The 26,105-nt window shown below is 46.4% G+C and overlaps 1 protein-coding gene across 1 annotated transcript in view; it reads left to right on the top strand.

The window, feature by feature from the left end:
* Window positions 1-26,105, top strand: part of LOC142803829 (intermembrane lipid transfer protein VPS13D-like) — a 149,880-nt gene that overhangs the window by 79,228 nt on the left and 44,547 nt on the right. The window contains exons 49-56 of the mRNA XM_075889975.1: window positions 9,851-9,962; window positions 11,235-11,519; window positions 17,556-17,673; window positions 17,770-17,837; window positions 19,336-19,441; window positions 20,014-20,148; window positions 20,805-20,910; window positions 22,791-22,913. Coding sequence (XP_075746090.1) covers window positions 9,851-9,962; window positions 11,235-11,519; window positions 17,556-17,673; window positions 17,770-17,837; window positions 19,336-19,441; window positions 20,014-20,148; window positions 20,805-20,910; window positions 22,791-22,913 — 1,053 coding nt within the window. The remainder of the gene's footprint in view (window positions 1-9,850; window positions 9,963-11,234; window positions 11,520-17,555; window positions 17,674-17,769; window positions 17,838-19,335; window positions 19,442-20,013; window positions 20,149-20,804; window positions 20,911-22,790; window positions 22,914-26,105) is intronic.

The following is a 26,105-nucleotide window of genomic DNA, read 5'->3' as shown; positions in this document are numbered from 1 at the left end:
CCGAGTCACCGTAGCCGCGGACACTCAAATCCCTCCTCTATACTGTGTTCATGTGCCACTCCTCTGTGACAACGCACCCTCTGTCACCGCCCTCTTTATCCCCTCCGACACCTTCGGCTCTCGCAAAAGCTTCCTTCTCCCGTTTGCAATTGTCACCGTAGAAAACTCACGTGACTCCATTTATATAACAAACTCGCTTCCTTCCTCGGCCATATTATTCCGTGGCGAACTCCTCGGTCACCTTGAGGAAATCGATTCTGCTTCATCCAGTCACCTACCTGATGACTTGTCATCATCTCACTTAAACACCATTACCTCTGATACCACCCCACTTCATCTCCGGAGGTTTTTTCCCTATCCATTCACCCTAAACTTCCCGTTGCTCAGCGCACCCAACTCCTGGCTGTACTCGATCGCTTCAAGATGTCATTTGACCATAGCCAACCTTCTTTGGGTCGCACGTCTGCCATCGTTCACAAAATCGACACCGGTAGCCATGCACCTTTGTGCCAGCGCCCATATCGAGTTTCTCACGCTGAACGCTGAGCCATTGATGATCAGGTGAACGATATGCTTAGACTTGGTGTGATAAAACCTTCAAACAGCCCTTGGGCCTCTCCGGTTGTACTGGTGAAAAAAAAAAAGACAGCGGCATCAGATTTTGCGTTGATTACAGGCATCTTAACAAGATCACCAGAAAAGATGTTTATCCGCTGCCCAGAATCGATGACGCCCTCGATTGCCTGCATGGAGCAGAGTTCTTTTCTTCTTTAGATCTTCGATCCGGCTACTGGCAGGTCCCTATGAATGAAGCCGACCGCTCCAAGACTGTGTTTGTAACGCCTGACGGATTGTACGAGTTTAACGTCATGCCATTCGGTCTCTGTAATGCGCCTGCCACCTTCGAGCGTCTCATGGACAACATCCTTAGAGGCTTCAAATGGAACACATGCATGTGCTATTTGGATGACGTCGTTTTTTCGAAGGACTTCAACTCCCACCTCAGCCGTCTAGCAAGCGTCCTGACTTGTCTTACGAACGCTGGACTGCAGCTGAATTTGAAGAAATGCCACTTCGCTGCCCGCCACCTTACCATCTTAGGGCATGTTGTTAGCGAGCATGGGGTCCGTCCTGATCCAGCCAAGCTTCGCGCTGTCGCCGAGTTTCCCAGGCCAGCTACACTAAAAGAACTCTGCAGCTTCATCGGGCCCTGCTCATATTTTCGCCGTTTTGTGCGCAATTTCGCCACCATAATCGCACCCCTGACGCAGCTACTTGCCGACAACCCAGACCTCTCGGCGTGGTCCCCAGCATGCGATGAAGCATTCGCGTCTTTACGCCATCTTCTGACATCACCACCTATCCTACGCCACTTTGATCCAGACGCTCCAACCGAAATCCATACGGACGTTAGTGGAGTTGGCCTCGGCGCTATTCTTGCTCAGCGTAAATCTGGCTTCGATGAGTATGTCCTGTCCTACGCTAGTCGCACCCTCACTAAAGCGGAAAAGAACTATTCAGTCACCGAGAAAGAATGCCTTGCCATTGTTTGGGCAATCACAAAATTCCGACCTTACGTATATGGCCGCCCATCTGATCACCACGCATTGTGTTGGTTGTCGTCATTAAAAGACCCATCTGGTCGCCTAGCTCGCTGGGCACTACGTCTCCAAGATTACGATATTCGTGTAATTCATCGGTCAGGCCGCAAGCATTTGGACGCCGACGCTCTTTCTCGCTCGCCACTTCCCCACGATTATGTTGCAGCGTCTGTTTCCAGCTGAAAATGTTCTTCACTTGAACAGGTCGACATGTCCGCTGAGCAACACCAGGATCTATGGATAGCATCTCTCTTAGAGTACCTGTCTCAGACATCTCCACGTACCGACAGCCGTTTACTTCGACGAACTGCTCGCCATTTTACCATCCGTGACGGTCTTCTGTACCGGCGAAACTACCTATCTGATGGCCGCAAATGGTTGCTGGTAATACCTTGCCACCTACGTTCAGACGTCTGTGCCTCCTTCCACGCGGATCCGCAATGCGCCCACGCAAGTGTAGTGAAGACGTATGCTCGCCTACGAATTCGATATTACTGGCGTGGAATGTACCGCTTTGTTAGGCAGTACGTCCGTTCATGTTCCTTGTGCCAACGCCGGAAGAGCTCCCCTCGCACATCTACAGGGCCACTTCAGCCACTGCCTTGTCCTTCTCGGCCTTTCAGCCGCATCGGAATCGACTTGTACGGTCCCCTACCATACACACCAAATGGAAACCGCTGGGTCACCGTAGCCGTGGACCGCCTTACGCGCTACGCCAAAACTTCGGCGCTTCCCGGGGCCACTGCGCGTGAAGTCTGCCTGATCATTCTGCACAACCTCGTCCTTCGGCATGATGCACCCCGCGAGCTTCTCAGTGACCGTGGGCGTTCTTTTTTGTCGGAAGCTGTAGAAGCCCTCCTGCGTAAATGCAACATCGTGCACCGAACAACGATCGCATACCACCCCCAAACAAACGGGATGACCGAGCGATTTAATCGCACGCTGGGTGACATGCTCTCCATGTATGTTTCTGATGACCATACAAACTGGGACCACATACTGCCATTCGTTGCTTACACTTACAATAGCGCAATTCAATCGACAACTGGATTCTCCCCATTCTTCCTTCTTTATGGTCGGGAACCTTCATCGTTCTTGAACACTATCCTTCTGTACCGCCCAGACCCTTCAGAATCGACAACTTTGGCCGAAGCCGCCACATATGCCGAAGAATGTCGGCAGCTAGCATGTTCGCTAACAACGCACGATCAGGCTCGCCAGAAGCACTCGCATGACCGACGCTCATCCCCTTCGTCATACGCGCCTGGAGCAATCGTGTGGCTCCGCGTGCCATTGTCTGCCCCAGGCCTTTGCTCAAAGTTCATACCCAAGTATGACGGTCCGTACCGGATCCTGCGCCAGACTTCACCAGTCAACTACATAGTTTAACCTATTCAGCCACCTACAGATCAACGGCGCCGCGGGCGCGAGACTGTGCACATCGAGCGTCTAAAACCTCACTACGACCCACCAGTCCTGTCTGTGCCATAGGTCGCCGGGATGGCTCCTTTCGCACCGGGGAGTCAATGTAGTGACAAATACGGGCTCTAAGAACGAGGAAGAAGACGTTTGTTGTGGCAGAGGCTCGTGCTGCTGCAGCTGCTGCTGAAACCGCTGGTTGCTGTCTCGGTGCTGTTAGGCCCAATAAACGGTTGCTCTACCCCGGCGTGCGTCTAGCAGTATTCTTACACAGCATTTAGTTGCGAGGTCGCTAGTCGACACAATCCTTAAAGAATGCCGACGTCTCGAACAAGCTAAAGCCCGCTGCGTAGCCCAAAGCATCGTGCGCCTTCCGAACACAGCGGCCACTTCTTCGTGTGACGACGCCTTCCACCAAGCCCCTCGATGTGACAACCTTACACGCATCATTCGTCGAGAGGTCGAGGCAGCACAACCGGTAGCCACGCCATTACCGACGCCTGCGCCTTCCGCGACCACGATCTCTTTAATACAAGCGGTCGTTTGTCAAGAGCTATCGAATGTCGGCCTACATCTTGTTCCTACCGTATACTCTGCTGAGCCTTCTTATCGTACCCCTTCTGCTCTTCGCATACAACGCAATCCGTTCGAATGGCGTACTCTTGATGACAGGCCCATATGTTTTAACTGTCGACGCGTTGGTCATATCGCTCGTCACTGCCGCAGCCGCTGGGCTCCACCGTCCCATTATGCACCTCAGTATCATGCCACTTCTGTTCGCCAGTCGTCCCCACCACTTTCTCCATCATCGCCGACCACATTTTTCGCTCCTGCAGCACCTCTGAGCAGACCTCGCTACGACCGGTTATCGTCCCCTGCTCGGCGTCGGTCCCGGTCGCCCCCACAACGCCGTGCTGCCTCCCCGACCTATTCACAGCACCTCCGACAGGAAAACTAGGCCGTGCAGCTTCTGGAGGTTGAGCTGCATTGACGACCTTCGTAAGAAATCCTCGATTAACGTTAACAACGAACCGGAACCTCTTGGACGTTACTGTCGACAATGTTCGTGTCAGTGCATTGATAGATACTGCCGCGCATGTGTCCATTATGAGTGCTAACCTTCGCCACCAACTTAGAAAAGTTGTCACGCCCGCCCTCAACCGAGCTGTACGAGTCGCCGATGGAGGAACTGCCGCAATTCTTGGCATGTGTTCTGCGCGAGTGTCTATTGGGGAGAGAAGCACTGTCGTTCTTTTCGCCGTTATTGAACATTGCCCTCATGAACTCATTCTCGGTATGGATTTTCTAGCCACGCACTCTGCCCTCATAGGCTGTTCAGCTGGCTCTCTCCATCTCGATTTACCTCTCTTTTCCGACCCGACCAGCCCACCCCAAACCAGCCTCTGCTGCATTGATTTCACGCGCCTCCCTCCTAACTCTGTCACACATGTCGACTTATTCTCCATGCCGCCAGTACCTGATGGTGATTACATGGTGGCCCCGATTCCTGCCGTGATGCTTACGCATGGGGTTGCTGTGCCGCATATGATTCTGACGATTACGAGAAACCGCACCTTCCTTCCACGGGTCAACTTTTCACTCACCACCCAAGTTCTGCCACAGGGTATCTCCCTGGCCAAAATTACCGCTCTCCAAGATGACCATGTCGAGCCCTTCAGAGTTGACGATTGCTGCAGCTCAGTCAGTGGTTCCACTCCATCACGTTCTTGGGGCGCCGACATCGAGCGAATGGTGTCATCGGACATCACGTCTGAGCAAGCTGCAGCGCTTTGCCACGTTCTTGAGGGCTATCGTAGCATTTTCGACTTTGCCAGCAACTCTTTAGGCCAAACGACCATTGTCACCCATCGCATAAATACTGGCCATGCAACTCCCATTCACCGACGCCCCTACCGTGTGTCTGCATCGGAGCGTGCAATCTTACAACATGAAGTCGGCAAAATGCTTGCGAAAAACATTATTGAGCCTTCATGCAGCCCCTGGGCTTCTCCAGTCGTCCTTGTTAAAAAGAAAGATGAAACATGGCACTTTTGTGTCGATTACCATCACCTTAACAAAATTACCAAAAAAGACGTTTATCCTTTACCTCGCATCGACGACGCCCTCGACTGCCTGTACGGTGCCACTTATTTTTCAACTATTGACCTTCGGTCAGGATACTGGCAGATAGCCGTCGACGAGATGGACCGCGAGAAGACCGCATTCATCACTCCTGATGGTCTTTATCAATTTAATGTGATGCCCTTTGGTCTCTGCAATGCACCAGCCACATTTGAAAGAATGATGGATTCATTGCTCCAAGGGTTGAAATGGTCCACCTGCTTGTGTTACCTTGACGATGTTATTGTCTTTTCGCCCACATTCGACTCGCATCTTGATCGTTTGTCAGCTATTCTGGACGTTTTTCGTCGAGCCGGACTCCAGCTTAACGCCTCTAAGTGCCACTTCACTTGTCGTCAAATTTCCGTGCTCGGTCACCTTGTCGATGCCCAAGGCGTCCGTCCAGACCCAGAGAAAATTCGCGCAGTCACGAACTTTCCCGTTCCGAGGACCACAAAGGATGTCCGCAGTTTTGTGGGCTTGTGCTCATATTTCAGACGCTTTGTTAAGGACTTTGCGACCATTGCACGCCCCCTCACAGACCTCTTGAAGAAAGACGCCTTGTTTATCTGGGGCCATGACCGAGCGTCATCGTTTTCGCAACTTACGACACTGCTTACAACGCCACCAATCTTGGCTCACTTTGATCCATTATCCCCAACCGAGGTTCACATGGACGCCAGTGGACACGGCATAGGAGCTGTGCTATTGCAGCAACAACGGGGACACGACCGTGTTATAGCCTACGCAAGTCGACTGCTATCTCCAGCCGAGCACAACTATTCCATCACGGAGCGCGAGTACCTCGCCCTTGTATGGGCAGTCGCCAAGTTTCGTCCATACCTGTACGGGCGCTCATTCCGTGTTGTCACGGATCATCACGCGCTCTGCTGGCTAGCCTCCCTGAAGGACCCCACGGGACGTCTCGCTCGTTGGGCTCTACGCCTTCGAGAGTACACGTTCTCTGTAATGTACAAAACAGGGCGATTACATCAGGATGCGGATTGTTTATCCCACTACCCTGTTGACGAAGCAACCGATACTGACGCTATCGCGGACGTTTTTTCTGTGTCGCAGCTGTTGAACATTGGCGAAGAGCAACGTCGGGATGCTTCTTTACGAGCCATCATTGACAAACTGGAGTCAACGCCTCGCGACCCGTCCCTACGAATGTTTTTGGTGAAAGACGGGATCCTATATCGCCGTAACCTTGATTCCTTCGGATCAGACTTACTTCCTGTCATCCCAGCGCACCTGCGTTCCACTGTCCTGCATCAACTTCATGACGCTCCCATGACGGGCCATTTGGGTGTTTCTCGCACATACGATCGGGTACGACGTCGGTTTTTTTGGCCTGGACTTGCCCGCTCTGTTCAACGCTATGTCGCCGCTTGTGAGCCCTGTCAGCGTCGCAAAACGTCGTCTGCCCTCCCAGCCGGCTACCTTCAGCCGATCGACGTTCCCAACGAGCCTTTCTTTCGAGTTGGTCTCGACCTGTTGGGCCCTTTTCCACTCTGCACAGCCCGAAATAAATGGATTGCTGTTGCCACGGACTACGCGACGCGGTACGCAATCACACGAGCACTCCCGACCAGCTGCGCTACCGACGTTGCGGACTTTCTGCTGTACGACATAATATTAGTGGATGGTGCTCCCCGTCAACTTCTCACCGACCGTGGCCGCACGTTCTCATCAGCTGTCGTTCATGAAATCCTGAGGTCTTGCCATACCAAGCACAAATTTACTGCTTCGTACCATCCCCAGTCAAATGGCCTTACGGAATACCTTAACAGGACCCTAACTGATATGCTTGCTAAATACCTTGCGCCAGACCACCATGATTGGGACATTCATTTGCCGTATGTGACATTCGCCTACAATTCATCTCGTCACAACACTGCCGGCTATTCGCCCTTCTATCTACTATATGGCCGGGACCCAACTCTACCCTTAGACACTTTACTACCTGCGGCCACTGAATATGCTGGGGAAGCCATTGCCCGCGCCGACCACGCGCGCCAAGTCGCCCGTAACCGTCTACAGTCTTCACAGGTGCACCAACAACAGCTCTACAATTCTCACCATAGGGACGTGCACTTTTCTCCGGGTTCTCTAGTGCTCCTCTGGTCACCTACTCGGCGTGTGGGACTGTCTGAAAAACTGTTGTTGCCCTACACTGGACCATTCCGTATTGTTCGCAAAGTGACAGACGTCACGTACGAGATTGTTCCAACCGATCCAACAAAGTCATCGTCAGCTCCGAGCGACACTGTTCACGTGGCTCGGCTAAAGCCCTATTACTCCCCTTCGACATCATCTGCGTAAATTTAGCACCGGGACGGTGCTTCTACCGCCGGGGGTTATGATACATAACAGCCGCTGAACACGGCTGCATGAAAGAGGAGGACGAAGTGGGTTTTCCGTTTGATGCTGGTCTGGCGCCATCTTGCTCGTCGAGTTCTGTGCGCAGTAAATAGATTATTAAACAAGTTACTCGTAACATTATTGTCTGTTCTTATGTATCTCAGAAAAAGAGATGAAAGGATGGCAGTGCCGCACCTCCAAAGGTAATTATGCATGTAACGAGAGCAATGCAGGCGAGCATTTCGCAGTATCACCTTGAGTGATAAGGTGAGTGTTGCATCTTCTTTCGAGATGCAACCCTAGACCAAACACATGAGAACGGCAATTTTAAAATGCGCAAGCGGGGGCATGAGCATGCGGCAATAAACTAGGCGAAGTCAAAATACTCCCAGAATACCTCAGTGGCAGCCATCCAGAGTGAAGCGAAAAATCAGTTTTGGCAAACTTTCAAAAGGGCACAGTGCAATAAGAATTCTTGCTAACAGTCATGAAAAGCTGCACCGCCTTCATAAGTACATAGGCTATGTGATGCTTCATCCTGAAGTAATGTTCAGAAGTGCTCCAACTGGGGCTCGTTGGTATGGCATACTGAAGAGTAATGATGTGCTACAGAGGTACACACAGATAAATAACGTCGTGAACACCAGGTCCGTTCCTGGTTCTTGTGATTAATCGTCTGTGTGCACGTCTGCGGCTCATCATTACCCTTCATTATTTGTCCTGAAAGGAAGAGTCCTAAACGTTCAGTCACTGCTCTGTGTGTTTGCTCGTGACCATTTTAGATTTGTTTTCGGCATTTTACATGCATGGTGGCAGCCTCGAAAGCACTAAAGGGAAAAAAAAATCCTCTCACTTTTTTGTTAAAGATAAAAAGTGCAACAAGGTGTGTGCTAGGGTGTCACAGAACGAGCGCTCAAGAAGAGCGCGCCGCCAACTCCTCGCGACGAAACGTCGGAGTGACGCCGCGAGGTCAACGATAAAAAAAAAAAAAGACGAAAACAAACATCCAGACTTCCCGGGCGCGACTCCCTCCCTCGGAAGCGTAGATTCGCCGACGAACCTCCTCACCCCACAACGGCGGCCGAGCAAGCACTCGAACCTTCTAGATGCCGACGAACCTCCTCACCCCACAACGGCGGCCGAGCAAGCACTCGAACTTTCTAGATGGAAAGGGGCGTGGTTGAAGCCGGGTTGAGTCATCTGTCGCTGCCAGCATTCGAACCGTCTCACCCTCTCCCCAACCTTCGCTGCGTATCGCGCCGACGAAATGACGAGAACCTTCTGGAATCTCGCGCGGAGGGTATTTAATCGAGCAGCCGAGGTGAGAGATCAGGAGAAGACGGAAGTTAGCGCCAGAGCGCGTAGGGTATCCCGCCGTGTAGTCGGCGAAGGTTTTGTCCGTAGGGACAAAGCAGGAGAAGACGGGAGGTTTCCTGGAAGAGAAACTTCGGAGGAGAAGACGGAAGTTAGCGCCAGAGCGCGTAGGGATTCCGCCGTGTAGTCGGCGAAGGTTTTGTCCGTGGAGACGAAGCAGGAGAAGAAGATGATTTCCACCTGAGGGGTGACGACTCGAGCTACAGGCAAGAGTGTGTGTTTACCGCTATCGAGCGAAGACGCGTGGCAACAGCTGCGTGTGTGAAGCCGATGTGTTTCCGGCGAAGAAGTTTAAAGCTTGGAGAGTGGCCAATTGAAGACGCGAGGTTTCCTGGAAGAGAAACTTCGGCGAGGTTTCCTGGAAGAGAAACTCCGGGGGCAGCGGAACGACGACAACGCTGGACTTTGAGTGAGTGATTCTCGGAAGGGTATCATCCAGACTTTTGTTCCAAGAACTTTGGGCTGAAAAGGTTTCCTATCTATTTAGTCTTTGTGTCTTGGTTGTTCAATGCATGCGACTGCATTGTAGTGCGTATTGTTGTCTGTGTCCGTTGTTTCGAGTGTGGCTGATTGTACTGTGTAGTACGTTGTTTGATTGGTGACATATTGTATGCAACTATTGCGGAGTGTGCATTCTTGTGTATCGTTTTCGATCTGCCATTATTGAGAATATAATTTAGCTTTGTTTATCAACTTTCGGCTCTGACTTGTTCTTTGGGCCACAGCCGGCGTCCGCTGGCGCGCCAAAAAGGACCACTTCTAAATTGTCCACGCTTTCGTGGTGCGGTTCGGGGGGCCGACACTTCGGCCCTTAGAATTAGCCCGGCGATTGCCTCCCTAATTAACGGGACCTGTGTGACATAGGGAAACCTGTATGCCTTCACTAATCGTAACTGCATCGGTTTGTGCAATAGAGGTTGACATACTGCGAAAGCTTCTGCCTCTTTTATAAAAAATTTTCACATTTACAGGTGGGGACAATGAATCTCAACCTGAGGCTTTCTTACAACGATGTCAAGATGTTCCTCAGGATCCTCGATTCAATACCAAAGCAGTTGCTACTTGGCGGCAGCAAAATAGAATGTGAGTGCACATGTACTTCAGCCGAGTGTTCTGCTGTCGGTCGTGCTGCCTGGGCTAAATGCGGCTGGCCCCATGACGATCTCACACCTGACCAAATTCAACTTTTAACTGGAATTGTGCAGTAACAGTAGGGTTTATATGATGTGGGCGGTGGTGGTGGCAGGCGAGCTTAGACATTGAATAGCAAAGTGGTAAGTAGTGTGGCAAATCTGTTTTGTGGAAGCATCAAAGCGAAGGAAAATTCATGAAATTGAAAAAGCGTCATTCAACCATTTGTAGCACGAAGCTCCACTGCATGGAGAACTAATTCATCTGTTTCAGTGGAGCGGACGCAAAAGCTTCATTTGCACAGGTTATAATGGCACGTGGCCTGTGCAAGATTTTTAATCAGTAGCATTCGGTAGTGGATTGATCGAAAATTTGCTTGTGAAACCAAAGAACCTTTTTGGACACACCCACTTAGACTGAACACCCTCGAGAGGAATCAAATTCAGGACTCAGCACTAGGTGGGGGGAAAAGAAAAGCTCAAAAAGATTCATGTATGGAATTCTAATATCGTATACAATATGTGTAAGAGTGTATATATGTGTGTTTTTTGTCTTTAATAATGCTGCAACAACAATGCAAACATTCCGCCTCAGTGGATCAGTGGCTAACGTTCTCGGCTGCTGACTGGCAGGTCGTGGGTTCGATCCCGGCCACAGTGGCCGTATTTTGGTGAAGGCGAAAAGGTAGAGGCCCATGTGCTGTGCAATGTCAGTGCACGTTAAAAAACACCAGATGGTCAAGATTTGTAGAGCCCTCCACTGCGACATTTCTCGTAATGATATTGTGGTTTTGGGATTTTAAACCCTGGATATGATGATATGAACAACGATGCAAACACCACTCTGACTGCCATATGACATCACACTTTTCCGGAACAGATCCCAATCAGGAAGGTATCGCTCGCCTTCTTTTCTAGCAGCGAAGCTGTTCTTAGTTCTGGCTTTCATGTATGGGGGCCGTCGTAGATTGGAAACGGGTAGGTGCCACTACTCGTGACTGCCACCACTCACTTCTCATCCCAATACTCCTCCCACTACTCCTCCCTCTTTATACTCCCACTTCAGTCCCACCTCATTCAACATCACTTCATTCAATAAGCTAAAATAACTGGTGAAGTGAAGGCTTCTTTCTAAGCCAACAGCTTTGTTGTTTCACCAGTACCCGCCATGCACAGTTGATTGAACTTCTTTTTCGTTGCTCTCTTTCTTTTCTCTGCGACACAGCTTCAAACATTGACAGTCTCCTGGAGATGGGTTTCTCCCGGGACGACTGCCTGCGCAGCCTCGAGGCCTGCGGGGGCAACATCGAGGATGCTGCACTCTGGCTGACTCAGAATGCCATGGCTACCAGCATTTACGTGGGCACTGCGATGAGCACGTCTCAGACGGGCGTTGCCAAGCAAGACATAGTCGTGTCTGCCGTTGAGCTCAAGGTCTCCTACTTCTGTCTCTGCATAATTGACGATTGCATGGACGCCGATGTGCCACTGCTGGAAATAGATCTCAGGGGTGAGTGACGAATAATTCAGTTATTCGCTTTTTTTGAGAGAATGGAGGGAACCATTGAACTTCGAGGTGCTGTTGTAGCTTCCCTGCAACATTTTCTTCTTTAGTGAAATGTACTGCTATGAGTGTTTTTACATTTGAATTGTAGTCAAATAGGAGATGGCACAAAACTGATCACAACTGCCGAGCAAGAAGCGATTTATGGCAACTGATGCTCATTTGGACTGGCACAACTCGCCTATTTGCAAGCGGCAATGCCTCATAATCGGCACTGCTCACGTGTGCTTGCAGTGTCAATGTCTCGTAGAACAACCAGATTTACTGTTGCGCTGCATGTATATGGTTCACAACTTTCACAACTGCAGTTGCACAACTTTTGAATCAGCAGCTAATACAGCCAAACCTCATTAGTGCATACCCACTTCAAGTGTACTAACGGTTAAAACGTAGTTGCAACAAATCCCCGACCGAGTCTCATAGAGACGAATGCATTCGCGGACCGCTGAAGCCGTAGTGTTCGGCTTATGCCTACCCGTTAGTGCGTACTAACTGTGTACCGTGATAATAATGTGCACCACAAAATTTTACTGTGCCACTGAACTTGCAGACATCACAGTGTGCCATGAACGGTTTTTCGTCATGTTGATAAGTGCAGAGATCAGCCATTAGTTGTTCTGACTTCTGCACAATTGCGGTGATGGCATATTGCGAGTAATCATCAAGGGGAAAAAAAACAAAGGCGAGGTGGCGACCACTGACAAACGCGCCGGTGTGACTTATCGCCCACAAAAAGCCTTAGCACCGTAAACATCCCCGGTTATCTGCTTGGGCACGCATGTGGCGTAGCGTCACTTCAGGTCTTTTGCACGCTTTTGGTAGGCGACTACCTCAATGCGCTGGGCCGCCGATAGCTGCCGCTGCATTGTGCGGGACCTTGTTCAAGACCACACACCTTTACTGAAAAGTAAGCAGCTCGCTGATGCGGCTTTTAGCGTTGTGGGTCACCGGCACCGAGAAACCTTGCTGTATTATGTCAACACGCGCACTGTACAGCAAGCGTAGCGCTGTTGTAACCATGCTGCACACTCTTATACAGCGACAGCCCAAACGCACCTCCGTTCGTTTCCAGGACTGCTAGAGCATTGCGGAGAGTGCATATTGCTTGCGGAAAGCTTTTCATCACCGTGTTAACACAGCAGGGTTCTCGCCTCATCGGCAGTCACGGTGTGCGACAAGTGAGCGAAGCACTGCAAGCCATGCAGAAAATGATTTGGCTCTTGTTACGTATTCGGCGGCTGGACGACAGCCGGCCCAGGAAAGAGACGACTCAAGCAGTGCCAGGAAGACAATCCCAGTTTATTCACCTTGCGGCGCGTTTTTAAGCGCTACGCAGCCAATCGCAGGTTGGCACGAAAGAAAAGAAAACAGCAAGATAACAGCAATCGGGCAATGTTATCAGAAAGCCCCGACGTAGAAAGAGGGCGAGCACTGCAAACGTTACAACTCGGCCAAAGCTACCCCTAGCGGAAGGCGTTCAAGAGGATGACGCTTCATGAACGGCTGGAGGTGGTAACAGGTAGCCAACACGTGGGCAGGTCTCCAAGCACAGCACTGACACGTTTCGCACGGTCATATTGTCTTTGTGCACGGCGTGGGCGAAGACCCTGAGGTGCATGGTGGCACTGGTCGTTGAAGTAGCCACCGCAGAAGGAAATGGAAATGGCATTGCGCGTCGTCTGGCTGGAACACGCCCGCGAAGGTTGGCATTAAAGGCCAAGAGGAGGCAATGTCGAGAACAGGCAATGTTCAGAACGGGCACCACTCGCCGAGTGTCGATTGGCTGCAGCACGGGAGTTGGCTGCAGGCGCCTGGAGCAGGGTTGATTTCGCCATCTGGTACGACAGGATCTGAAATGGCTGAGTGGACGAGCGGTAGAAACGCAGAAACTACGTCAAAAGCAACCTGGCGCCCAAGCTTAGAAAAGCCCGACAGTTGATTTCACTGGGAGCAGATAACGTGAAAGCCGAACACGATAAGGAAAAAAAAAAATATATACTTGCGCCAAGTTGCATGCACACAAAAGAAACAAGAAACACTTAATAGGTTCGGCTAAGGCAGTCCGCATTAGCATGGTGTTTGCCTTTCTTGTGCCGCACTGAGAAATCAAATTGCTGAAGTGCTAGACTCCAACGCATCAAGCGGCTGTTTTTGTTCGACATTTGATTTAACCACACTAAAGGTGAGTGATCAGTTTCAAAAACAAATGAGGAGCCTTTGAGGTAACACGACAGCTTTTCGAGAGCCCAGACCAAGCAAGCACATTCTTTTTCAGTTGTACTGTAGGCTTGCTTGCGTGATGTTAGTTTTCGACTGGCGTAGACAAGAGGATGTTCCTCGCCCTTTTTGTACACTTGACTTAGAACAACGCCCATTCCGCGGTCACTGGCGTCACACTGAACTAAGAAGGGGAGAGAGTAATCTGGTGCCGCGAGGACCGGTTTGCTGACAAGAATCTTTTTGATCTCAGCAAAAGCATCTTTACGAGCCTTATTCCAACTTACAATAGTTGGCTCAGTTTTGCGCAGTGCGTCTGTGAGAGGACTAGCGATATTTGCGAAGTTGGGAATGTAGCTTCTGTAGTAGTCGGCTAAACCCAAAAAGGAACGCAAGTTAGTCTTTGTTTTCGGCAAAGGAAAGCTAGTGATTGCTTCAACTTTTATTTCGGAAGGACGTCGCTTCCCTTGGCCAACAACATGCCCCAAGTAGTGGACTTCAGAGCTCGCAAGACGACATTTGGCGAGTTTGAGAGTCAAGCCTGCCTCGTGTATTCGAAGGAATACCTGCTGCAGATGTTCCAAATGCTGTTGCCAGGTGCTCGAAAAAACAGCTATGTCGTCAAGGTACGGAACAGCGAACGACTCGGCTCCTTTGAGCACTTCATGCATTAACCTTGAAAATGCGAAGGGTGCATTCTTGAGGCCAAAAGTGAGCACAAGAGGGCGATATGTGCCTGTCGGTGTCATGAAAGTGGCGAGCTTACTGGCGTTTTCCGTTAGTGGCACTTGCCAGAAACCGCGTACCAAATCTAACGTAGAAACGTACCGTGCCGCGGACACTTTCTCGATCAAGCCCTCAACGTTTGGAATGGGAAACATCTTTGTTTTTGTTATCGCATTCAATTTTCGATAATCGATGCAGGGTCGCGGTTCCTTGCCTGGACTTTCTACAATAAACATAGGTGACACATACTCGCTTTCTCCTGGCACGATTAGACCCAGTGTCAACATGTTTTGAACACAATCGTTCAGGATCTTTTCGTGACGGGGGGAAAATCTGTGCATCCTGGTTCGGAAAGGTTGGTTGGATGTTAACTCAATGTCGTGCTCCACGAGATTTGTCCTGCCGGGAGTGGGACTAAACAAGTCTCTGAAGTTGCGCACAAGCAGTTCTAACTCCTTTCTTTGCTTGTCAGTTAGAGAAGCTTGTTTAGTGACAGATTGGACTATCTCTTCTGTTGATGGGGAAGAGCAGGGGCTTGGCACTTGGGGTAGAGGAACGTTGATCTCTTCAGGCTCGTTAAGGACAATGCTCAACGTCTCACTGCGTTCGATAAAAGGCTTCATTAGATTGCAGTGATATATCGTCACATCATTGCGTTTACCGGGCGTCGTTACCAAGTAATTGGTGTCGGAGAGCTTTTGTTTAATCGTGACCGGCCCATCCCATGCTACTTCCAGTTTATTTGCCTTTGACGACCGCAGAATCAGCACTTTATCGCCTTCCTTGAAGGTTCGTGTGCGTGCGGATCTGTCGTAGTACACCTTTGAGCGTTGCTGCGCTTCTGCCATGTTTATCTGCGCCAGTTCTTGCGATTCACGTAGGCGCTTCAACAAGGTCAGCACGTACTCGACAACTGATTTGTCTACGAACTTGTCTTCCCACTTTTCTTTCAACAACGTTAGCGGGGAGCGAAGCGCTCGACCGTAAACAAGTTCCGCCGGCGTGAACCCAGTCGCTTCGTGAGTGACGGAGCGCAGAGCAAAGAGCATCGCGGGAACAGCTTCGTCCCAGTCGGCGCCTTTCTCGAAACAGAGTGCACGCAGAATGCGCTTCATTACAGAGTGAAGTTTCTCGACTGAATTACTTTGCGGATGGTAGACTGAGCTGTGGTGAACGGATATGCCGCATTTCTTCAAGAACGTCGTGGTGAGCGCGCTTGTGAACACAGAACCTTGGTCGCATTGGATTTCACTAGGAAATCCAATTCTTGCAAAGACGCCGAGTAGCGCGTTTACAACTGCAGTGGAGCTTAATTCGGGTAATACCACTGCTTCCGGGAACTTCGTAGCAGGGCAAATGAGTGTTAGCAAGTATTTGTTGCCCGCCGCTGTTACTGGTAATGGACCTACAATGTCGACAACTAATCTGCGAAAGGGTTCGCCAATCAAAGGCACTTGGACCAAAGGTGCTTTGAGTTTTTCGTTTGGCCGCCCCGTCCTTTGGCAAACGTTGCAGGAACGTACCCAGTTCTCCGATTCTTTGAAGCACATCGGCCAGTAGTAGTCGTTCAATAACCTGCTCTTGGTCTTGTTGATACCTAAATGGCCAGCCCAGCTATCGCTGTGAACCAAACCCAAAAGTGCGACTCGATACTTTTTGGGAACGACAAGCTGTTCAAAGGTTCTGCCTTTCTTGTTTTTGAATATTCTGTACAAAATGCCTTCTTTGACTATGAGCGACACGGCTCCTTTTTGTTTCCGTTTTGATTTTTCCCAGCACGTCTTCAGCGACTCGTCGTTTGCCTGCTCCATTTTGAGAGCGCTTTTGTCTAACTTTGCTAGAAGCTGAAAATTTTCACTGACTGGGTTTATCGCTTCACCTGGGAGCGCATTACCGACGGGAGTGCTGCTATCAAAGGCTGGCGCGACACAATTGGCGTCGACAGGAACAGTTTCGCTTGGTGCAGTAGCTTGTGTCGGTTCACTCTGGTCTGTAATTTCCGTGTTACGGGTAGCGCTGGTAGCTTGATGCTAACCCTGTAATGGTCGTCACGAGGTCCCAAACAAGAGCTCAAGCCACCAGCTGTTACGTATTCGGCGGCTGGACGACAGCCGGCCCAGGAAAGAGACGACTCAAGCAGTGCCAGGAAGACAATCCCAGTTTATTCACCTTGCGGCGCGTTTTTAAGCGCTACGCAGCCAATCGCAGGTTGGCACGAAAGAAAAGAAAACAGCAAGATAACAGCAATCGGGCAATGTTATCAGAAAGCCCCGACGTAGAAAGAGGGCGAGCACTGCAAACGTTACACTCTCTGCGACTGTACCACGTTTAACAAATGTAAACTGCATAAGTTTTCGCTTAGAAGCAGACTGCGGAACAACTGTATCACGGACAGCCGATTGTGTCCGTTCTGTTGCTGTACCATGCTGCATATCCCGGACCCAACAGTTGTTTCGAAATGCTCATCAGCGTTGCCACTGCGTGCTATCGGGTGGTTGTGCGAGAGTCGGTAACTTTTCTGTACTTTAGCAAAGAGAAAGAAATGGGTTTGCAGTGGGCACTTTAGGCAACTATCCCTTGGCACTGAGTTTATTTCTTTATTGGCAGTGATGGCGCATGTCAGAAGATGCAAGTTTGTAGCTGATGGTTAATGCATAGTGTGTTTAGTGCGTAGTTATGCCGTCTTCCCCAGCAGGTACGTATTAACAGGGTTTCAATCTATATTGCTATGTACAGAAACATTCCAACATGGCATTCCACCAATAATAATACACAGTATAACTTGGAGGTTGACAGGAAAAGCTAAAAAAAAAAAACACGCTTGTACACACACACTCACAAGTGACTTCTCACTCTACCTCTTAGACAAACATGGAGGTGGAAGCCTCACTGCTGGCAGATTAAAAACTGCAAAGATTCGTATGTCACGGCGCGTCTCACTCGAGCTGAATCTTTCCTTTTTTTTCCCCGCTTGTTATCCAAATGAACGCGACACCTTGCTTGTCTTGACACTGGGTGGGACTATGCTTGTTTCTACAGAAACCTACATCTCTCAAGAGCTCTCAAAAACATTCAGTGGAGAGTCGAAGTTTTTCTTCAGCATTGGCTACTACAACAGAGCACTTTCAGGATGGGAACCCATCATTGAACCTTGGAGGTAAGCACATTTTTCATAACTGCAACACATTTTTCTTATGGCAGTTAGATTGGGAGTGGAACAGTCCAAATGAACCTCATTCTTTATTTCGAACAGGTGCAATTGCCAATGGGAGGCTGCTTTTGGAAAAACAGGCCTTGCAAAATGTCACTTCAAAATAAACGGTAGGATTTTAAAAATCTTTGATCTGCTGCACAAATGTTTTAATCTTGGCTTAGAATCTGCAATGGCCTTTGTGTCTAGTTCTTGTGCAAGAGCCATTCTCACATAGTTGTGAGTTTTATATTAATGATACTGATATGAATCTTGTGATATGCATTTTCATTCATATTCGTGTGTTGCATTTAAGGGTTAAAAAGGGCTACCTTCACAAGAAGGCACTCTTTCCCCTCTTCATGCTGTTTCCCTGTAGTACATTGTGTATGCTTAACTACGCAACATCACTCTACTGCAGTGAATCTCTTTGAGGACCAGGATAGTTCAATGCTTCATAAACCCCATTGCTTTCTGCACTTCGAAGCTGCGGTTTGATATGGGATCAACGAAACCCTTTGCAGTGGCGGCGTCTGACGAGAAGGGGTACACATGACTAATGAAAACGAGGGTGGCACGTGTAGCGCTAGAATGGTGGTTCACGATTTGATTGCGATGTCTTGAAATCGGGTACATAACCGTGAAATCAAACGATTGGCATCTCACAACGCACGAAATTCTGGGCGTGATTCGACATAGTTTGTGTGTAATACGTGTAATCAAGGTGGTCTGAGAAGTAATCGACAAATTTTCGTGGTGCTGCTTTCTTTTGTTAAACCCCCCTTTTTTCGCGTTCGTTTCGTTGGGAATGCGTGTCTATCGACGCTAATTTTTTTACTGTCGGAAATTTAAATGGTTGTAAGCACCACGCACCGCATGCTTTAATTCTCGGAAATGTAATGCTGCTTGCTCAACACGTTTGGCGCAAGTGCGGTCCTTGAAAAAAGCTGTCTTGGTTATAATGCGCTACCGCTTATAGTACGAATATTCTCGGCTTACGTCATAAGCGGTCTATACTGTATATTAAGTTTATGAGGTGCACTATAGCAGTGAAATGGGTTATCAAAACATTCGATATATAATGACTGCTATGTGCAACTTGAGAGCACTGTGTCAAGAGTGAGAGCACTAGAAACTGGCCGCTGAAGGTATGGTTAGCTCAGATGTAAATGTTAAGATCAGAACTGATTGATTGGTTGATTGATATATGCAGTTTAATGTCTTAAAACCACCATACATTTATGATAGATGCCGTAGTGTAGTGCTCCAGAAATTTCGACCACCAGGGGTTCTTTAACATGCACCCAAATCTGAGCACATGGGCCTACAGCAGTTAAGATCAGAACTATGCTGATAAGACGTGAACTGAAGATGGCAGAAAGGAAAGCATTTGGCCCTAAGTTATTTTATTTTAATCTGTGAGCTCTCTACATGGCAGGGCTGTCAAGGTGTCTGGATTATCAAGCATGTACAAAAAAAATTGTCCGATAGGCATTGCTCGCATTTTTGTATATTTCTCTTTGTAGTTATTTTACCATGTTGACTATGTTGATCATTGTTGACTTGTTGTCTCAGCAATCACAATTCAACACTTGGAAGCATGGTGTTTCTCTCTTCTTTCTCAACCAGCTGAGGACGTCCTCAAAGTGAACATCACCACCGCACTGCTGGACCTGTACCAGAAAGTGAAAGTGTCCTGGGCTGCTGATTTCTATCAGCTCTTTTCAGCTGAAAAGTGAGTTGGCAGCATGTTCACTTATAGCCGTTGTGGCACGATAGCGCAACATGGTACTATATTGTACTTCAGACGTAACTATCCCAGCGAAGCGTCAACTTTTTAAATTGTTTCGTGTGCGTCTTGTGTGCTAACCCATCATGGCCTCTCATATATTGCTATCGTCAAGCTTACTCATTTTCAAATGAGACAGTGTACCTTTGTTTGCTTCTTTGACAAGTTTGAAATTTCACAAAGGTAGTACATGACCACTCTGATTTGCTGGCCATTAGATGATGAACGCAAAGAACTTCGGTGGCCCCTTTTTGATTTCAAGCCATGGAACATGTGATATCTTTTTTTTTGATCATGTGGCTATGTGCAGAAATGAATTAGCCTGGGCTGTGTGGTAGGCAACAGTAAAATGTCTGTTTTTTAATCCTCTTCGAAATATGAAAACCGACAGTGATTCAATTGTCTTGTTTGTGGTTGCAGCTAACTCTATTAATGTGGCTGTTTGCATGGCAGCCGCTAGTTTATTTTTATTTGACACCTTTTTAACTCTACTGTGAGCGTTGCATTGGGAATTACAGGAACTCGGAGAACAGTGATGCAGTCGGCCAAGGAAATACACCGGTCAGGCGCCGTTCCCCTTTCGTACCCTTTGCCATCAAGAATGACCTTGGCGTTGCCTTCCGCTTCACCGCTTTTGTCTCTGCTACATTTAGGTATGATAACTTCTTTCCTTGCGTGTTGTCCTAATGCTCCTATCGCTGAAGCTATGTGTAGTATGCTGAAGAGTGCTAGTGTCAAGCAGTGCTTCTCAAACTGAGCGTCTCACAGAAGTTGCTTTAGGACCTTGCAAGAGGCCAGGATGAATCTAGCCTCATTCTGATTGTTCCTGCTAATGTATAAAAGGTATCCACTTAGAGGAGAAGTTTTGCACTGATTTTTGTGTTTGATAAAGCCATTGCATGCTGCATCTGTGCTTGGTAATCAATCAGCCTCAAGATACCCACATAGACAAGTCATGCAACGCTCATAATAGTGTGAATAGAAGGCATCACTTGGCTGCGCTGAGCTCTTCTAATTTATTATTGCGAGCCAAGTTCATAACATGCAATCAGCGACTGAAGTTTTTCATGCTTAGAGCTTCAACGAATGACAATAGGGTTGTTTATCTGGCGTTTTGCGACCATCACGTGCAGCGTGTTGACACACTTTTCTTTTTGTGACTCGTTGTGCACCGCCGTTTGTGCGGGTCTAATGGTCCCTGCCGTCGAAAATAAAAAAATAAACAGTGGTCTTCCTTTTCCTAACATTTCTTTTTCTTATATTTTATATGTCTATTTCAAGAAACAGCTAACCTTTGTTCTTACTTCAGTGGCAAGAAGGATGAAGCCTCCTCTTCCAGGCTTGACTGGAAGGACGTCGAACCTGGTCAGGTTGTGCCTTTCACGTTTGAAGGAAGAGGCAAAATCAGACACCAGGTGATCACAACTTGCTGGCTGTATGGCAAAAGTGTTTCCGATTGAGACATCATTGAAACTCGTTTGCGATTCACGTAACAGGAAAGTTTCTAGGTTGTCTTGAGTTTCGTAGTATTAAATGAAACTACCACTTCTATTGAGGAAAGAAGTATTGACAAAAAATATGTGGAACTCTAATTTCATTTTCGCACAAACTCCTTACGACAGCAACTGTTTTCTTTTTTTCATTACATGTATGATACGCAATGTGCAAAAAAAAAAATAACTCTTTGCTGAATTGCGGGCGAAACTTGTCTTGATAGATTAGCCTTCTTGGCAGTGTGGTGTAATTTTGTTCAGCAGCAGCATGTTCTTTGTGTATGGTTTAACTGTAGTGGGTTCATGATATACAAGCTTAACACACACATGTAGCTGTTCAAACCCTCTTCATTGGGTTCTATAACATACAGAACTTCATTGACAAGCCACTAAACAAAAAAGCAGCACATCAGCCTCTGTACATGCACACATCACACATGCAGGAAACCATCTCTTCAGCTGCTGTCATTCTCAAGAGACTTTGACAGTACCCGTACTGTTGCTGTTTTCTGTACTTGGTTGCTTTGTGTTTATCGTTCTTTCTCTCTTCTTTTGCACTCTCCTTCTCTTGTGCTTCCCTCTATCATGCATTGTAACTAACTGAAAGTAACTTATTTTCTCAGGTATAACCTGCACAATATTTACAGAAAATTCAAAGCTAAAGTGGGGTGCAAGTTTATTAGCAAAGCCGACTCTCGTTAATCCAAACTTAAAGGGGCATTTGAATTTTGTTTGAAATATCAAAAAGTTTAAATTATAGGGACAATTGAATTTTGTTTGAAATACCAAGAAGTTGGAGTTATCAGAAGTTTTCAGATATATGAATCTGGGTTCGGTGACACCACACATTATAATTAGGCATTGGTTTTATCACGTTTAAAATTTTTTAAGCTAACTGCACCCAACAAACAAAAAGCAGAGGTGTAAAATCCACAAGGTTATTGACCATTTACTGCTAATCTAACCTTTTAAAGAAATTGTGAATTGCCAACTGCTTCTTTGCTATATGTGCCTTCACAAACCTCTATATACCAGTTGATAAGCATCACGGTTTATTGTGCGTTAGCCATATTTAAAACATTTGTTTACTAACAAAGCCTTTTTGCTCAAAGGCCTGAGGCACTTATATGTCATTTTGAGACTGTTAGGACATGTAAGCACACAAATTTCCAAATAGTACTGGGAAAGCAGCAGGTATTTTTTGTATGGAACTGCAATAAGTATGAATTAACCAGATGATGAGTTTGAATTAAGAGGAGTTTAAATACATTGGAAGTATGAAGGACCAACCAAAAAATGAATGAATGAATGAATTACCAGAGTTTGAATTATCACGAGTCTACTGTACGTGAATTTCTGAGTGCAAGTTGCCTTCACGGCACTGCTTCATGATAATGCAAGGAAAATGATTTAATGGCTGTACGCGAAGGTCTTTTCTTCCTCCTCTTCCCCTTCCCCCCACACACAGTTTGTAGTTGGAGGTGTGAGTTATAATGCAAGAGCAGGTTATAAGTCCCAAAATGTGGTATATCTAGTTAACCTTCCTGCTTTTTTATGCATTCTGTCTATCTGCTCTTGTTTTTAACACCGAGGCATACTTCAAGCTGCTTAGCTGCTGTTCTGCTATTGTTCATTTTCCTCTTTCAGGTTACTCGCTATGTCAACCATGTCGCTATAGAACTATTTTGAAATCAATGTTTTTTTCACAACTCGAGACGGTTGATGATATTCGTTCTTACTTTCGATAGGCTAAATTTTTGTCCCCATTTCACCCTTTCTTTTCTAATTCATGGGACACACAGGATTCCCACGAGCTCAGGATGCACCGGCTGGTTCTGAAAATTCCAGGCTACACCCAGCTTGACCCAGTGTCTGTGGAAAAAGTGGGTGTCTACTTCAAGTACGCGAGGCCAGTCGAGCGTCAGGTGAGTCTGCTTGCATGTCTGTCTTATTCATGTTTTCGCCTGTCTCTGCCAATTTGCTGCTGTAGGTGTTTTGCCATTGCCTGCATCAATGATTCCATTGACATTTCTTTAAAGTATTATGTTTATCTAGGCTTGTGCAAATAGTGAATTTTTGGTTCGAAGCGAATTCGAAGCAAATAGTGATTTCGATCGAATAATTTCGAATCGAATTCGAATGGTATGCATGACATAAAAAAAAAAGGAAATATTTATCATGACAAAACTAACCTGCACAATATTTCTTTTAAATTGAAGCAGGGTCTCTATCCAAATGCCATTTATTTTTTCATTCAAGGGAAGTCAAAACAACCTTGAGTAGTATCTTCGGTGGGATGCGAGTGATAAACTGGGATATACTTAATGTTTTAAAATTTATTATACAAGGATTATATAAGCTGTCATAATAAGCTTAATAAAATGAAGAATTGATTTGAGGGTAACATGTTCCTTTAAAGGGGCCCTGCAACACTTTTTCAAGTAGCCATGGAGCCAGTAAACATGCTTGTTGCCTTAATTTACTGCAGCAGTTTCTAGAATCAGTCCAGTATGAGCAGAGTTCCAAAAATTGGCACACTCTGCAATTGCATTCTCTTTCTAGTCTTGACAAAATAGCTGGAAGCTAAACAGGGAGGAATGGCACAGCGAAAGAATTAAAATACTCCACACGCACCTCATGACCTTGAGCACCTCTTTTTTTTTTTCTTCGAATACGCGGCTTTTCAGTGCGATCGCACACGTACTCGTGGACAAGCGCACCATGCTCAAATCAGCCAATGCCTGTGACCAGAGCCATACATTTCTTCTAGGTTATGACAAGTGATTGTTGAGCTTGCAGTGTCACTTCCTGAGGGAAAAAAGCAGTTTTTAGCTTTGAAATTTTATTGTGAATTACAGGCCATGTACTGCGCTACAATATTTGCCTCGCGTGTTTTCGGTAGCCTCGACTACCGATCGGCAGCATTTTCTGACCATGTTCAGTTATTGTTGCAAGGCCCCTTTAATTTGAAGGAAGGCTTCACGACAAAGCAAATGTTCTTTAAGTAAATGTTTTCACTGTTTAGCACTCCTACATTGCAGTAAAACCACCTTTACAAGCGGTGACCTGCGAATTATACATTTATTCGTTCATTGCAAATACTTGAAAATATCAATAATTTAAATTCAAATTGAAATGAATTTGAATACTCAACTATTGGTTCAAATATTCGAAGCATTCGAATATTCGAAGCCTATGTTTATCCATACAGAATAAATTCTTCGAGGAAACCTCAAAAGAAGTGTATTACATAAGAGGCAAAGACATCATGTGATGTTATTATGCAATAGCAGTTGTTATATAGGGATGGGCAAATATTCTAGCTCTTCATTCAAATATTTGAATAGTTATCACGATATTCCAATTCGCACCAACATGACTTCAGATCATTTGAATTTTTGAAGTACTGGGATGGAACGAATATATAGTTTAAGTACATATAACCCCTTGTAAATGTGGTTTCACAGCATTAAGTAAGCGCTATGTTAAAAAATGACCAATCCAGGAAAAATCTGCATTGCTGTGAAGTGCACTTTAAGGTTAAATGAAGATATATTGTGTACATAGTACTTAAAAAAATATTAACTAATATCTATTTCCAATTCTGAAAAATGTTGTGCAAGTTAGTAGGGTTATGACAAAAATGATTTTTTCTAATAATATATTATATATACTATTTAAGCTATTACTATTATATACTATGTAAACAACCATATTCATGGATTTTTCAAAAGCTTTCAATAAAGTGTCACATCAGAAACTGCTGTATAAATTAAACATAATTCCTAATTATCCGCAGCTGATATAATTGTATTTCGACTACCTTAGTGGACGTAGTCAATTGGTTACCTTTAAAAATCACGACTCTGATAAACTCTCTGTTGGCTGGGGTGTTCCCCAAAGTTCGGTTCTAGGCCCTCTTTTCCTTTTGCTGTATATAAATGATATGGCAAATGACCTACCTGTTTAGATTAAATTATATGCTGATGACTGTATCCTATACTCCACAATCGATAGTCATTCCGATCAAATGTTACTAAATGATGCATTTCAGCAAGTTGTTGCCTCGCATAGAGATAGTCATTCTGATCAAATGTTACTAAATGATGCATTTCAGCAAAAAATACTAGCTAAGTTTCAATTACTTGGCTAGCAATATTTTCCTCTCTGAGGTAACAGAATACAAGTACCTTGGCCTGCACATAACAAACACTCTAAAATGGAATCGACACATTGAAAAAGTGACCTGTAATGCCTACCGTAGATTGTTTTTTCTTATGATGGCACTCAAACTGTCAACACCTTCTGTTCGCTTGTTAGCATACAAAACAGTTATACTTCCAGTACTTAATTATGCCACAATTATTTGGGACCTCTTTACTCAAACTAACATAAAAAAAACTTGAACGGGTGCAACGGATGGCAGTCCGCTTTATCTACAATAACTACTCCCGTACCTCTGCAACAGAACTCCTAAAACAAGCCAATTTGCCCGCACTTACGAAACGCAATCGTGTTTCCCAATTAAAATTCTTATTTCAGCCTATAAATAAACATTATAATATTGATATTTTTGACATCATTACTTTTTCCTCTGGGTATGCGACAAGACAAAGGCATCACCTAACAATAACTCCATTCCGCGTAAAAAATAATTGTTTCAAATATTCTTTTTTCCGAGGACTGTGACTGAATGGAATAACCTAACGCTCAAGTTGCTCAGCCTTCACTGTCTTCATTTGCTGTAAATATTTCTTAATTACTTTCCTATTTACAACACAATCTCGTTCAAATATGTACTTTTTTGTCATGTTTATGTAGTTGATGTTCTGTATGCGTGCTCTGTGTTTATCTGTATTGTATTTTTTTTTTTCAAGTTAATGTTTGCTACCGTTTGTTGTTTTGCTGCCTAAAATTTTTTTTTACCATGACGATGTATATCCACCTTGCTAAAATTGCCTATGGCGATTGCAGTATCTGTAAATAAAACTCTTCGATTTAAAATAATGGACTAAGTCACTATATTTGCTTTGAATTCGCTTCAAACCTCGGACGTACTAATAATTTATTCATGCAGTTGTAACTATATCACAATGGTTATTGTAACTATAAAGTTC

Source organism: Rhipicephalus microplus, chromosome 3 (assembly GCF_043290135.1).
Source record: "Rhipicephalus microplus isolate Deutch F79 chromosome 3, USDA_Rmic, whole genome shotgun sequence".
Taxonomy (NCBI): domain Eukaryota; kingdom Metazoa; phylum Arthropoda; class Arachnida; order Ixodida; family Ixodidae; genus Rhipicephalus; species Rhipicephalus microplus.
The sequence above is the reverse complement of the archived record's forward strand: the minus strand, read 5'-3'. Positions and strand labels throughout refer to the sequence as shown.